General features: G+C 37.2%; 1 protein-coding gene across 7 annotated transcripts in view; it reads left to right on the top strand.

Annotated features, from left to right (window-relative positions):
- Positions 1–722: 722 nt before the first annotated feature.
- The window catches only part of DPP8 (dipeptidyl peptidase 8), a 54,279-nt gene continuing 39,064 nt past the window's right edge, over positions 723–15,937 (top strand). For 4 of the 7 annotated variants that reach the window (XR_003795855.1, XR_003795856.1, XM_029237595.1 and 1 more), the window contains exons 1-3: positions 723–2,484; positions 4,734–5,003; positions 9,657–9,769. Coding sequence is in view for 3 of the 7 variants with exons in the window: in XM_029237595.1 (XP_029093428.1) it covers positions 2,448–2,484; positions 4,734–5,003; positions 9,657–9,769 (420 nt within the window). In the remaining 4 variants the exon portion in view is untranslated. Of the gene's footprint in view, positions 2,485–4,733; positions 5,004–9,656; positions 9,770–15,937 lie in introns of those variants that run through there. The other 3 variants (XM_029237594.1, XM_029237597.1, XM_029237596.1) reach the window with 3 other exon arrangements.

The following is a 15,937-nucleotide window of genomic DNA, read 5'->3' as shown; positions in this document are numbered from 1 at the left end:
TCCCAAGGCTCCCCTTTTCTCTTTCTCTCAGCCAATGTATGGTGTAGAATAGGAAATAAATTGCGGGTCAAGAGACCTGCCTCTGGTCCTGATAATAGCAAACCACTCACTTCCCTACCCTGGGCCCCAGTTCCTTCATCTTTAGGTGTTTGTATGACACACGTGGTTTTCCTTAAGTGCAATTAAGTGACGTTATTACATCTCTTTCACAGATAAAGAAACCATGGCTCAAAGAGACTGACCTGCTGAAGGTCATTAATTAGTACTAGAGCCAAGCTTTCTGACTCCAAGTTCAGGTTTCTTTCCACCATAACAATGAGACACCCAGAAAATCCCCAAGGTCCTGGTCCTTCCCTCTCCATGCCATCTCCATGAAGGGGCAGGGATTTTTGCCTGGCTTGCTCCGTGTTCTAATCTCAGTGTCTACAGCTCTGCCTGGCACATAGGAGGCACTCAATATATATTTGTCGAAGGAAAAAAATAGATGACTACGGACGTGCCACAGTTCGTCCTGTGATTTCCAGCAAGTTACTGCCCCTTTCTGGATTTCTTCTCTGTCCCCCACCCCCGCCCAGTTTCCTTCCCGCGCCTCGTTCGCTCCTCCGGCCACTAGACGGCACTGTCGTAAGGGAACCCCGCCGAGCAGAGAGCTGCGCTCCTCTTGGCGCCGTTGCGCCTTCCCCCGTTGAAGGGCAGCGCGCAAGAAACCGGAAGTGCTGGAGCCGCCGCCGCCGCCTTTAAGTGCCGCGTTCACCGCTTCGGTTACCGCCGGCGCCGTAGCCAAGGAGGCCGCTGCCCCCTGGTCGGGAGTGGAGGCCGCGCGGCATGAAGCGGCGCAGGCCCGGTCCTTAGCGCGCGTCAGGACGGTCCGGGCGGGGCCGGGGGGGGAAGGTGCAGTATCCGCCCCCTCTCCTTCCCCTTCGCCCGCGAGGCCTGCGCCTCAGCCCACTCGGGCCTCTCCGCCTCACGGAGGAACCGCCCGGCGCATTCTCCCGGTTAGCCCGCTCTGCGGTTTACCCGGCGCGCCGCCCTGCGCGGGCCACAGCCGGTGGCGGGACCCAACTTGCCGGAAGAGGAAGCCCAGGCTCTCAGATTCCGAGTCAGCCAACGTTCACTGGGCGCCCCCTGAGCCCTGGGTGCTGGCCTCCGGACTTCCACGTCCGTTATCTTAATTGAGCCTTGCTGGGGTTGGGAGCCGGGTATTGTCCGGGCTTACAGATGAGAAACGGAAGCCCACAGAGGCGAAGGGATTTGCCTAAAGTCCGACTGTGGCAGATCGGATTCGGACTGAGATTTTCTGGTTTCCCAGCTTGTGTTTTCTACTGCCCCACTTTAGGTCGATGCCCTCCTTGTTTACTGGCCCCTTCTCATTCTATTTCACCTACCTGGCACAGGATAGATGCTTTTCTTTACCTTTTTTTTTTTTTTTCAAACCTTTCCCCTCACACACTTTTCTTTTAAGACTTGGCATCCCCCCAGTCCCCCTTCTTAATATTCTCTGCTACACCTCTCCTCTTCTTCCGCATTCTAGCTTTCAAGATCCGTTGCCCACTTTGTGATAATGAACCTCTCAACTAGCTGACGACTGAAATAGCTAGGTTTCAACGAGGCTTGGGGTGTTTAAGTGGACAAACTGGCGCCTGGATTAAAAATTAAGGAATGACATTTGAGTGGGTCCAAATTCAAGAGTCCTGAGGCTGTTTTCTAACCCCACATGCTCTTCTCTGAATGAGGGGCTTAGTGAATGGGGAGGTGTCTTGACATCGTAGTCCGTTGTTGCTGTGTTAGCACAACTTTTTTCCCTCCATTTGCCACTGAGCCACATCTCTCTCCATCACCTATCTGGGCTCCGAGAGCCCAGAATTAAAACCGATAACAAAGTGACAGGTATAATCACAGACCCTGCTTTTCTTCTTTTACTAAGCCAGAATTCCAACGAACTTAACACTTCCGTTTCTAGAGAAGTTACCTAGTTCAGTTATTTTCAGAGTATATGTGGAAAGGAAATAAGCAAAAATGGAAGGCACTGAAAATGGGTAGTACATTCTTTATCTTGTGAAAATCTTGATGTTAACTGGAAGTTAGTTCTCTCCGCAAAAATGACTCTGTAGTTCTTACTGGTTATTCTGTTGAGTCTATTCTGTCTCCAGTCAGCTGAATATGTATTCTGTAAAATAATACAAATTGGTTATTATGTAAAAGGCAGAAGAACAGGACCAGGCACATAGAAATAAATTTTATTTTCAAGTACTATTTGAGACTTTAGGCTTAATCTTTTTGGGCACATATGATCCATTTTAATAATGATCAACAGCTTTATATCTTATTTCATTATCCTGGTGAGCAGGATTGGATGGTGAGAAAAGGAAAGACTCCTGTGAGAAGAGAGCAGGATGAGCAGAGGGATCTATGCTTGAAGTTGAGTCACTTCAAAAAGATCTCTTTGAATGTGGAAGAGATCTGAACAGATGAAAATACAATCAGGTAGGCACCAGGGAAGGGCCTTAAGTGAAGAGGTAGGTGGGGCAGTGAAATATATGCACTGTGCTAAGAACATGTACTGACCTATTTTCTAATTTTTGCAATTAGAAAACTCGGGTTACATATTTTGAGAATGTATTTGTATGTAAGGTGTTACGGAAATCTGGAAATTAAATCAGTTAGTTACACGTTTGTGTAAATTACTAAAATTATGTAATATCAGGGCTAGCCTAGGAAATGCAAGATATACATTGACCATAAAATACAGAATAGTGTCATTTGAACTGTAAAGTGTGTGTGTGTGTGTGTGTGTGTGTGTAGAGAGTCAGAGAAATAGTGAGTCCAGGGACCTAGTACAATTTAGGAATACCAGATAGTTTTGCTTAAGTGCAAGGTAATGGCAACTTTTATGTAAGAGACATGTCAAAATAATGACTCAAGAAGCTGGGCAGTAAGCTTGGGAAGTCTGTCTGAGCTTCCCCGTTCCATCCCCAAGCTCTATTGTTTCAAGCAGTGGTTTGGAGATGAAGTTCCAAGTTTAACGCAAGGGAGTTGAGAAGAATGAGCCCAGTTGGTATATCTCCTTGTCTCACCTGTCCCTTACTCTGTTAGGAATCAAACTAGATCCATTGACACATTTGATAGAAAACAGACCTCCACCAGCTTTTAGATGGGCAAACAACCATTACTGTCATGTACTGCTACTTAATATCAATATGCTGAATACCATTTGAGCTAAATGACTTTTCCTCTGTTGAGCTGTTTGGATTTTAATCATTGGAGGTAAATGCCCACTTGTAATAATATTACAAGTTGTATACTGTAGAACTCTCCAGTAGATTTTCTGGCTGCTCTTGCTACTGTTATATTGAAAACGGTAGTGTGGTTCACTGTAGCCTGAAAAAAAACACAATATTGTGGCCGTGGCCTCACAGTTCTGTTCCTTTCGAATGCCGTACAGCACACCAGCACACCTGATGGACTAATTCACAACCCATACCTGCTAATGACTTTTTCTCTGTGGTTGGTAGTTTTTACCACGAACTCCTGTTAACCTGTGAAATTAAGGTTTAAAAAAGACATCATGTTAAATATACAGCCATGTATTGATTTTTGTTGTAGAAGTAGTTAATAATTATGTGAATTGGTTACACAAATGCAATCTAGTTTATCTCCTAAGTCCACATGTTTTGGACATTTATTAGTTCAAAAAGAGCATGTTGCCCCAGAATTTTTGTTTATGTTGCTCCTTTTTGGTAGCATTATGAATAATGCATGTCAGAATATCATACAGTGGCTTATAATAACACTTCTTGTTATTTTCTCTGATACTTTGCACCTGTTACATTTAAATATTGAAATAGATAAAGGAAAAAATTATCCTCTTCTGGATTTGTAAAATGAAAGAAACATCATTAGTAGCTAAAATCTTAATACTGTTTTTGGGTTGAAGTGGTAAATTGGGTTTGGACTTTTATCAAAATATTGATATTACGAACATTAAATGTTTTGTGCATAAACTACAACTAAAGCCACTTTTTTCTCATTTAATCATAGAAGTTTTATAATCTGTAGTAATAGTCACATAAATTCCTTATAGTATAGAGTTACACAGGGGATCATCAGATAGTGATGTCTAGGCAAGAGCAAAAGACAAAGAAAAAATGTACCAGCCAGTTAGGTCTTTTGTTGTTTGGAGTCTCATTTAAAAGGAAACAGTATTTATATTATCTTGGGTAAGCTCCCTAGAAAGGTTATTAGAAGTACATTGTTTGCCACAATTTTATAACTGTTCTAATTGGTCGTGATTATTTCTGTTCTCTGAAGAAGTCCACATTTATCAAATGAGTTACTTTTTTTAAGTGCAAAAACACTTAACTCCCTTGGCACATTTAGCTTCACTATTGACATGCTCTTTGAAGGAACATAGCAGCCAACTGGCATATGGCCCGTTTCCTTCCAATGTGGGAAAGAAAAAGGAATTTTGGCAAGAGATACTTAAGGAGAGCCTTTTATAAAAGTTCCCCAAGAGATTTATAGTCAACTGTGAAATAGACATGACCTCAATTTTTTTTTAATCTCATTTTTAAAGAAAAGGGGGAGCTATTGCTTTTCTTACGAAGTTTAATTGCAACTGTACTGAAAAGCATTTTTTCCCCTTTTTGGGGGTGTTGGGGGGCCCTATCAGACTGTCATTCTGATTAATATAAGAGAAGGCAGACCTGTGAACTTCATGTGCCTCATTTTTCTAGGAAAATGCAACATGGCAGCAGCGATGGAAACAGAACAGCTTGGTGTTGAGATCTTTGAAACTGCAGAGTGTGAGGAGAATATTGAATCACAGGATCGGCCTAAATTGGAGCCGTTTTATGTTGAACGATATTCCTGGAGTCAGCTTAAAAAGCTGCTTGCTGATACCAGAAAATATCATGGCTACATGATGGCTAAGGCACCACATGATTTTATGTTTGTGAAGAGGAATGATCCAGATGGGCCTCATTCGGACAGGATCTATTACCTTGGTGAGTGTGAAGTCATAGTTTCTGAAAGGAAATGCTTTCTTAATTCAAACAGGCTAGATGCAATTGGCACTCAAATTTTGGTGAATAAATAAGTGAATGAATCAGTGATGGTTCCACCAAAGGAAAAAAAAATAATTAAAAGAACTTCAGATTTGGTGCTGTTTTCATTTTGTTTTGTCCCATTAACTTGATTTTTATTTGCACATAACAGATCATGAATTGATCATGATCTTACTTTCAAAGTAAAGATGCTAGATATTACTTCTTCCTAAAGCTAGTTCAAAATGCCTTTCCTTAAGAATGGTCAGATTAGGAACACAAATAATAAAAACAGTAGTTTGTTCCCACTCTCAACAGCTACTGCTTTCGTTTTTTTAAACCAAGGCTGGTTTTGGTCTCTTCTTCCTGAGCCCATTCACTCCAGGTTTAAGGTCTGTCTTCATTAAATGCACGATACCACTGATGGACATTTTTATTTCTTTGTTTATGCACCTTAAATGCTTTACTAAGATGTTGTAGTAAAAGGAATAGGTAGTAAATTCTGAGCAACTATCATGCTTAGGCACAGCTTAGTATTGACTAACCTAGCACATATATAGACACAGGGCAGTGGATAAAGAGCTAGTCTTGGAATCAGAAGCCTAAGCTCTGGTATCCGCTCTTTGCTGACTTGTTTACCCTGTGGGTCTCAATTTCCTCTCTATCAAATGAGTGTTAATGTCTATCTCATGGGATTGTCTTAAGTATTAAACATTTTACATGAAAACATTTCCAACTTAAACCAATATTAAGAAACACAATACTGTTCTTGTACAGCCAAACCAAGTTTTATTGTACTATGGCTAGTTTGAGGAAGGAAACTAAAAAGGGAAAGAAAAAAAATTTGTAGACCCCATTCCCATCCCCCAAGCAGCTGTCTTCATTACAGTATTATTATTTTTTTTTACAGTATTATTTTTTAGGATTGGAAATAATAGTTGTAAATTATAGTATGCTGCTTAGCATTCACCAACTGGTAATTATTATTTGTATTAGCTTAAGTCCCAAAGGCCTATTCATTAATTGTCGCTCATTGAACACATTTATTGAGAGATGATGCTAAAATATTTAGGTAAGTCATCTAAGTAGGAAATATATATATATATCTTTCTCAAGAAACTTATGCTATGGTTTTTTTTCGGAGGCAGAAAGTCAGACTTTCCTCAGATTGGAGAAGCAATATAAGAAAAGCCCATCCATACTTGCTAAATCAGGCAGCTTGGTTGGAAGAGAGTTTGGGCACAATTAGGGGAGGAACCCTTATATTTAGTATAATAGTTAAAAATTATAGCCATACTATCCATAATTCTTAACTATAAACAAACGTCTCACAAAAATGTTTATGAATTAACCATTAAAACTGCTTAAAGAAAGGGATTTCACTCCCAGTACAATAGTTGAAATGGAATCACAAGCCTATAAACTTTGGAGTTTCCTTCCTGTAGTCACGCTATTTTATTTTCGTAACCCAGAGCCTGAAGGCAATGAATGGTTGTTAGAATAAGGAAGAAAGGATGTGAGAGATGGGAACACTGGAGGAACTGAGGCCTGAGTTGAGTCCCACAGCTAGGGGTTGGGTGGGAAAGGAAGGGCTGAATAGCCAGAAATGTGTTTGAGGGCCGACCTGCTAATGTGCCTTTGTTTATTAATTTTTTAAAAATAGGTTTTCTCCCCTCCTCCAAAGCTGTTTGACAATTTTTTTTTAAAGAGATATTCTCTGCATGAGTCCACATTAGTAATTGTAGATTCATTTTTTTTTAAGCAACTCCAGAGTATTCCATTATATAATTGTGCCATCTTTTACTTAACCAGGCCTCTAATAATGGGCATTTAGGTTTTTCTATTTTGGTGTTAACAAAAAATGAGGGAGCAGATATCACTGTATTAGATCATTTTTGCACATGTGTGAATTTACTTAATAGGACTAATTCCAAAGAGTGGAATTACTGGGACAAAAGGTGTACAGATTCTGAATTTGTATTGATAATTGCCAAATTGCCCCTCCATTGAGGTTATAGAGTTTACATCCCTGCCAGCATTGTCTCAGAGTATTTCTCTACACCTGTACCAATAGTGAGTAATAAAACTTCTTTTTATCTTTCCCAATCTGATTGGTGAACAGCAGTTGCTCACTGTAATTTTTTTTAATTATTATTGTTTTTTAATTGACATATAACATTATATTAGTTTCATGTGTACAACATAATGATCCGATATTTATATACATAGTGAAATGATCACTACAGTAAGTCTAGTTAACATCTGTCACCATACATAGTTATAGTTAATAAAAAATTTTCTTTTCTTGCGATGAGAACGTTTAAGATTTATTCTCTTAGCAACTTTCAAATATGCAGTATAGTATTGCTGTACATTATATCCCCATATTTCATTGTAGTTTTAATTTTCTTATGAGTGAGGTTGAGCATCCTTTCCCATATTTACAAGGCGTTTGTATTTCTTTTTCTGTGACTGATCTGTTTGTAATCATTGTCTATTTTTTATTGGGTTGTGGGTGCTTTTCTTATTGACATAAAGCACTTTTTTGTACAAGAAGGGAATTAACCCATTGTAGTATTTTTCCCTGAGATTTAATGTCTTTTGCCTTTAGTGCCTTTTGCCCTTCTGTAGAAATCTGTGATTTTTTTTTTTTGTAGTTAAATTTTTACTTTTTATGTAGTTTTGCATCACATCTAGAAAGGCTTTCTCAGCTCCAAACTATATTTTTTGAAATCTTTATTTACTTTGGACTTCGTTTTGTTCCATTGATCTGTCTGTCAAATCAAGTGCCAATGTTATGCTGCTGTTACTATTATTATTTTTATCATAACTTTAGATGTTTTACTATTTTATAGTACTAGTCACCCTTCATCACTCTTTTTCATACTTTTCTTGATTATTTTTGTTTGCTTGTTTTTCTTTGAGAACTTAAGATTAGAGCTCCTTTCTCCCAATCCTATTTATACTGTTTTAGGATTACATTATATTTATAGATGAAGTTAGGAAAATTGACAATCTTTATAAAATATTGAGCTTTTCAAGAAAGTTGTATGCCATTTCATTTGCTCAAGTCTTTTATATCCATCTGAATATTAATATTTTTCCATGTAAATCTGTTGTTTCAGAAGTTTTAGTATACTTCGGACACCAATAAATAGCAGTGTGTCAACAGGAAAGAAACAATGGGAAAAGGTCATTTTGTGTTTAACCAGAACTGGTGTGTGTGTGTGTACATAGAATGCGTTGGAAATTTTTATTGGTCAAGGTTGAAGCCAAGGAAGGCATTATGGAACAAGGAGCAGTTTTAAGAGGAGCATTTGAAGTGATTGTGGATGGCTCTCATTTGAGGGTAGATGAGAACCAGCTTTTTCATATTTGCAGGTTGAAAGCTCTTAGAAGGAAAAGGCTTAAGGAGGATATGATCATATTTTGTAAGATTATGAATGGTATGGATAAGTGACTACAGTCTTAAGAATTATGTAACAAAGTAACTCTGGAATGTACAAAATAGATCTAAGGCAAAACTAAGTGCTAAAGTAAATATCAGCTGATACCTGACTTTTTACTCCAAAAGGCAACAAACTAAGAAAGGTTTAAGAAAAGTTTAGGATAATAAAAGGATAAAGGAATCTGTGGGTATTTGGAGAGTCGTCCCCCACCTTTGCAAGGGTTAGCATGGAAGTTACCATGCCCTTCCACAGACTGCCTTCTCTGCCATTATCAGAAACACAAGGCTGAGGATTTGTTCCACTAGAGAGAGTTTTTGTTCTTCCTGTGTGATTTATTTTCTCTTTCCTTCACTCTCCCCTAGCTTTTTTGGAAGTGATACCTTTCTAGCACCTTTCAGAGTAGAAGGACTTTGTTTTACTTTGAGTTTTCTTTGGTTCACCTCTTCATAACCATGTTGTATTTCTATTACTTCTCTTTGGTATGTAGTTTATTCTACACTGCTGTGATCTTCCCATTCAGTTATTGTATGATTTCACAGAATAGACCTATCTTCTACTTAGTGTAGACCTCTTTCTTTCACAATTCTCGAATAAAGGATAAAGAGACTTTTAACAAATCAGATATCAGATTCTGTGTTGTTTTAATATGAATGTACTTTCATTTGAAACTTATTAGTGATTATAGTGGTAGAACATTTATAGTGAAGAATAACTCAAATTGTTAGACCTATGTATATTTCTAAGTAAATACTTTAAATGATTCATAAAAAGAAGAAGCTTGGTAGTCTGAAGTTGTCACAAAGTACCCCCATTTGGAATCTAATGAGTCTATTGCCAACTTGTAAGACACTAACAATTAAAAAAAAAAAAAAAACTAAAAGTGACACTTATCCTTACATCATCTTATACACTTTTATGTTTATTTTGAGAGGGACTAAAATTTGAATATCAAAAGGAAACCTGAGGATTTTTCTGGGAGCCTGGGTTTTACTGAAGAAAATTACCGTGGCATATGGCATGTGCATCTCCTACTTGTTAACATTCATCATAGGTCTCATAGAGTACAAAATTTTGCAGTATATAGGAGGCATTATATACTTACTACTATAATTGTGGTAGATTGCTATTTTTTAAAATAACAAAAAATGATTGTTTCCTTTTATAGCTATGTCTGGTGAGAACAGAGAAAATACACTGTTTTATTCTGAAATTCCCAAAACCATCAACAGAGCAGCAGTCTTAATGCTCTCTTGGAAGCCTCTTTTGGATCTTTTTCAGGTAGGGTTAAACATTGTTATTCCTATGATTTTGTGTATGTTTTTAGATATTACATTTGTTTAGGGACAGAAATTCAATTGGGCTTTTATATTTGAAGTAGATATGAATCAAAAGGAATTAAAACATTTTTATGTTTTTGCATGTATGACCATGAAATTTCATTAAATTCTCAATATCTGAAACTAGGGATAGTAGATATTACAATTCAGATTTTTTTTTGATTTTTTTTTTTTTTTGGCCGCCCAGTACGGCGCGGCATGTGGGATCTTAGTTCCCCGACCAGGAATCAACCTGTGTCCCCTGCAGTGGAAGGGTGGAGTCTTAACCAATGGTCCCTGGACCGCCAGGGAAGTCCCCAGATTGTTTTTTGGCTACCTTTCTCCCTGTTTAACTATCTTTCCCTTCTTACAAACTTGCTAGTTATGTAATTCTCACATTTTGGTGGAAGAGTTATTCACATAAAAGAAGTAATGTATATTTCCAGAAAGCTTTTTATTCAAATCTTTAAATTGAATTTTTAGTTCTAATATTTAGTAACAGTACTAATGTAAGAGTTAAATAAAGGTACTAAGTTCAGGGTTTTTTTCTAAATAGCATAATTCAATTTATGTAAAATCAAAGGTTAGGTTTTTTTTTTTTCTTCAATATTTTGTCTTTAGACAATATGTAAATGGTTCAAAACATCCCAAGAACAAGATGATAGTTTGGGTGTGATTGTTTGCCTTTTTAGTTCTCATTTATTATTTTTACATTGAGTATTGAATAGAATATTTGGACTAGGAACTAAAATGTGATATTTCTCTTAGGAAGTAAAAAAAAAAAAAAAAAAGCCTTCCATGACAACTAATCATTTTGACTGCAACTATTTATCAGGGATGTTGTTTCTTACATTGGTTTGTGACTTTCCTTTAAAACAAAAAAATTCCTTATTCTAAGAACAGTGTGTTGAACTGAAATAATGGTAGTTTTCTCATGGAAAAGGTTGCAAATTAGTGAGTCAGAGTTGTTTTGTTTTTTTTTTTAAGCTTTATTATGGAAAATTTCAAACCATACAAAAGTAGAATCCTATGCAAACTAGTTTTAACAATTTTCAAGTCTTTGCCATCAGTGTTTCACTGTAGCCTTACCAGTCCTCCCTCACAATCCCTATCCCCACTTCTCAGATTATTATTATTATTTTTTTTAGAGAGTTGGCATTCTTATTTATTTATTTGGTTGCACCAGGTCTTAGTTGCAGCTCGCCAGCTCCTTAGTTGCAGCACATGGACTCCTTAGTTGCAGCAGGTGGGCTCCTTAGTTGTGGCTCCAGGACTCCTCAATGGCGGCTTACCGGCTCCTTAGTTGTGGCATGCGAACTCTTAGTTGCGGCATGCATGTGAGATCTAGTTCCCTGACCAGGGATTGAACCCGGGCCCCCTGCATTAGGAGTGCAGAGCCTTATCCACTGCACCACCGGGGAAGTCCCACATCTCGGATTATTTTTAAAGAGTTCCCAAATAGGTCATTTCACTCCTAAATAAGTCAGCATGTATCTCTAAAGAATACAGATTCTTTTTAGATATCATCACATCTTAAAAAATCATTGATCATTTCTTCATATAAAATATTCAAATTTCCCTGATTTTTAAATTTCTCTTTTTTTACACTTGATTTGTTAAATCAGAATCTAAGTAAGGTTCATATATTACAGTTGATTGATAGGTTTCTTAAGTTTCTCTTACTTTTAATATATTGCTTTCCTTCCCATCCTTTTTTTCCCCACTGCCGTTTATCTATTGAAGAAAGAGGGTCTGTTTTGCTGATTGTATTCCTGTGGTGTTATTTGATAATGTTCTTCAGTCTCCTGTATTCTCTGTAAATATAAATAGGTAGTCAGATCTCGAAGCTTCATCAGACCCAGGTTTCCTTTTTTTCTCCCCCAATAATACTTTACAGATCAAAAGAATTGAAAGCAAGGTCTTGAACAAATAATTCTGTACCCATATCCATAGCAGCACTATTCACAATGGGCAAAATGCGGAAGTAACCCAAGTGTCCATGGACAGATGAATAAATAAACAAAATGTGTCATATGTTGGGTTGGCCAAAAAGTTCGTTCAGGTTTTTCCAGAACATCTTTTTTTAATATATTTATTTATTTATTATTAATTTATTTTTGGCTGTGTTGGGTCTTCGTTGCTGCACGCAGGCTTTCTCTAGTTGCAGTGAGTGGGGGCTACTCTTCGTTGCAGTGCATGGGCTTCTTATTGCGGTGGCTTCTCTTGTTGCAGAGCATGGGCTCTAGGTGTGTGGGCTTCAGGAGTTGTGGCATGTGGGCTCAGTAGTTGTGGCTTGTGGGCTCTAGAGCGCAGGCTTGGTAGTTGTGGCTCATGGGCTTAGTTGCTCCGCGGCATGTGGGATCTTCCCGGACCAGGGCTCAAACCCATGTCCCCTGCAGTGGCAGGCAGATGCTTAACCACTATGCCACCAGGGAATTCCCTCCATAACATCTTATGGAAAAATCTGAACTAACTTTTTGGCCAACCCAATACATGTGATGGAATATTATACGGCCTTAAAAAAGAAGGAAATTGTGACACGTGCTGCAACATTGATGAACTATGAAGATATCATGATAAGTAAAATAAGCCAGTCACAAAAGGACAAATACTGTCTGATTCCACTTACATGGGGTGCCTAAAGTAGTCAAATAGACTACTAGAATGGTAGTTGCCAGAGGCTAGAGGAAGGAAAAATGGGGAGTTGCTGTTTAATGAGTTTAATGGGTATAGGGTTTCAGTTTTGCAAAATGGCAGAGTTCTGGAGATGGGTTGCACAGCAATGTGAGTATAGTTAACAGTAGTGAATGGTACACTTAAAAATTGTTAAGATAGTAAGTTTTATGTTATATATTTTACCACAATTAACAAAGTAATATTTCATAGACAACGTTGGATGCCTCCATCAAAAGTCGTATAGAGCCTTATTTATCTTCTTGCGATGATAGCACCCTTTGATCATTACCTAGATCCATTATAAAACAGTGAAATTTTATCATTCCTTCTTCATTTATTAACTGAAAAACTTCTATAAAGAGAAAACTGCTATTCAACAACTATTCAGTTATTCTGAGTTCTAGTTCACAATAGAAAGGCAGGATGTTTCTTGTCCTTTATTTCCCATTTTTCAAATAATCTGTGTTCTACAGTCTTATATATGTGATCAGTTAGGGGTTTTGGAGGGGTTTTTGTATCTTTATAAACTTACAGTGTAAGCCTGTTTGGTATCTTTTGATCCATTGACAGTTATTATTCTTATTGTACAAATGTCTTATTTTTGGCTGTTGGAATCCCTTTCAACTTGACATGTCAAATCCTTTTGACGTGACCCTGGTAATAGATGATAGCGCTGTTGCTTTCTGTTGTGAAGATGTGTTATGATCATCTTTCACATTGCTTATCCCATGCTTAGAATCAGCCATTTCTTTCTAGTTCCTTTAGGGGAAAGTGGTGTTAAGAGACCATGATCTGGGTACTAGAGATGCTTATTGTTATTGGGTTGTTAATTGTTTCTAGGTCTTTTTATTGGGCAAACTAGGGAATACATACATTGTGGGTGTGTGTGTGTGTGTGTGTTTGTGTTTGAAATGTACAGATCACCATGAAGTCATATCAATTCAGATAAGATATAAGGTCAGACTGATATATCCAGTTAAGATATTGCACTACAGGATTTTTCTTTAACCTCGTTTATCCTACATATGAATTTTCTTTCTCTGGTACCAAAGGTCCTGTTCTAAACAACAGTATGATTACTCATTTGCTTTACTCCATACTACACACAAAACAGTTTTAAAATAACAAATGAATCAGTGCTGATTACTTAACAGTAACTTGGAATTGGTCTTCTCTGTGTGGTCATGCTATCAGTTCTATACAATTAGATTCATTTGCTTCATTTTGTTTTCAAGTGTTAGGAATTCCTTTGTTTTTAATTTAATTTTTGTAGAAAATAGTTATATGGTTCCAAAGTCAGATCTACAAAACCAGAAGTATTCAGAGAAGCTCCTCATCTCCTCTACCCTATTTCTTCCCTTCTCCTTCTAGATAATCTTTGTGTTTTTAAATGGCTTATCCTTCTTTTTCAAAAAATATAAGCGACTACATAGATATTCCTATCCCCCATTAGATAAATAGTAACATACAGTATACATTTTCTCCACCTTGCAATTTTCAAATAACAATGTATCCTTCAAATCACTCCGTAAGAATATATAGTGAGTCCTCCATATCCACAGGTTCAGCATCCTTGGATGCAGAACTAAGCTGCATCCTTGGATGCAGCTGTACTAAGCCATTTTATAGTCTGAGGGACTTGAGCATCCACAGATTTTGGTATCCATGGGGGTGGGGAGTGTCCTAGAACCAATCCCCCACAGATTCTGAGGGACAAGTGTATATATAATCTTTATTTCTTTTTACATCTGTGTTGTGTTGTACAGACAAATCATGTTCAACCAGTTCCCTCTTGATGGACATTTTAGTTAATCTTTGTATTACAGATAGTAGTGCAGTAAAATGGCTTGGGCTTTTTACATTTTTGCCAGTGTATCTTTAAGCTAGATTCTTAGAACTGAAGTCACTGGACCAAAATGTATATGGTTTTGTAATTTTGCTAGATATTATCAAATTTTCTTCCATAGGAACTGTGCCATTTTGAATTTCCATCAGTAAGGTATAAGTGTGCCTGTTTTCCCAGAGACTCTCCAACACAGCATGTGGTCAGACATTTGGATTTTTTGCCAATCTGATAGATAGAAATGGTATCCCAGTGTAGTTTAATTTGCTTTTCTTTTATAGGCAAAGTTAATCATCTTTTATCTCTAACCCATTTTTCTGTGGAGTGATTGGTCTTTTTCTTCATTTTTAGGAGCCTTTTATATACTGGAGATATTAATAACCCTTTGTCTGTGATATAGTTTCAGATATTTTCCTGAAGTTGTAATTTGTATTTTTACTTTATGGTGTGTGCGTGTGTGTAAGCACACCATGTGGAAGATGTTTGTGTAATAAAATTTATCCATCTTTTTGGTATTGTTTCAAGAATTTGTGTCTTCTGTCATAGGACAGTTTTTCTACACCCAAGTTATAAAAGAATTTATCCATGTTTTCATCCAGTGCTTTATATGGTTTCTTATATGGTTTCATTTTTTAAAGCTTTATTGAGGTATAATTGGCATATAAAAAGCTGCAGATATTAAGGTGTACAATTTGATAGATTTGGATGTACATATGATGTACCTGTGAAACCCTTACCTCAGTCATTACCCTCAAAAGTTTCCTTGTACTGGTTTGTATTCTCCCCTACCCACCCATTCAGGGGTACAGGCAACCAATGTACCAGTCTTGCACAGTCCTTCATAAGATTTATCTCTAAGTATTTCATATTTCTTTATTCTATTGTAAATGGTTTTGTTTTCTAATTTCAGTTTCTGGTTGATCATTGCTAGTATTTTTTTTTAACTTTCTAAGTGCTTTCTCACTTTTTTTTTTTTTTTAATTGTAGTTGATTTACAATGTTGTGTTAGTTTCTGGTGTACAGCAGTGAGATAGATAGATAGATAGATAGATATTCTTTTTAGATTCTTTTCCTTTAGAGCTTATTACAAGATACTGAATATAGTTCCCTGTGCTGTACAGCAGGACCTTGTTGTTTATCTATTTTATATATAGTAGCTTATATCTGCTAATCCCAAACTCCTAATTTATCCCTCCCCCACCTTTCCCATTTGGTAACCATAAGTTTATTTTCTACGTCTGTGAGTCTGTTTCTGTTTTGTAAATAAGCTCATTTGTATCATTTTTTTTTATATTCCATGTATAAGTGATATCATATGATATTTGTCTTTCTCTGTACTTCACTAGTGTGATCATCTCTCAGTCCATTCATGTTGCTGCAAGTGGCATTATTTCATTCTTTTTTTTATGGCTGAGTGGTATTCCATTCTGTGATGTATGTATATCACATCTTCTTTATCCATTCATCTGTTAATGGACGTTGAGGTTGCTTCTATGTCTTGGCTATTGTAAATAGTGCTGCTGTGAACAGGATTTTTCTTTTTTAATTTGTTAATACGGTAAAACAAAACATCACTTGATTGTTGAGTGTTAGACCAATCTTGCATTCCTG

The sequence above is a fragment of the Monodon monoceros genome, unplaced genomic scaffold, assembly GCF_005190385.1.
Source record: "Monodon monoceros isolate NGI ecotype Baffin Bay Population unplaced genomic scaffold, NGI_Narwhal_1 Super_Scaffold_21, whole genome shotgun sequence".
NCBI classification, from domain to species: domain Eukaryota; kingdom Metazoa; phylum Chordata; class Mammalia; order Artiodactyla; family Monodontidae; genus Monodon; species Monodon monoceros.
This window is presented reverse-complemented; position numbering and strand designations above follow the sequence as displayed.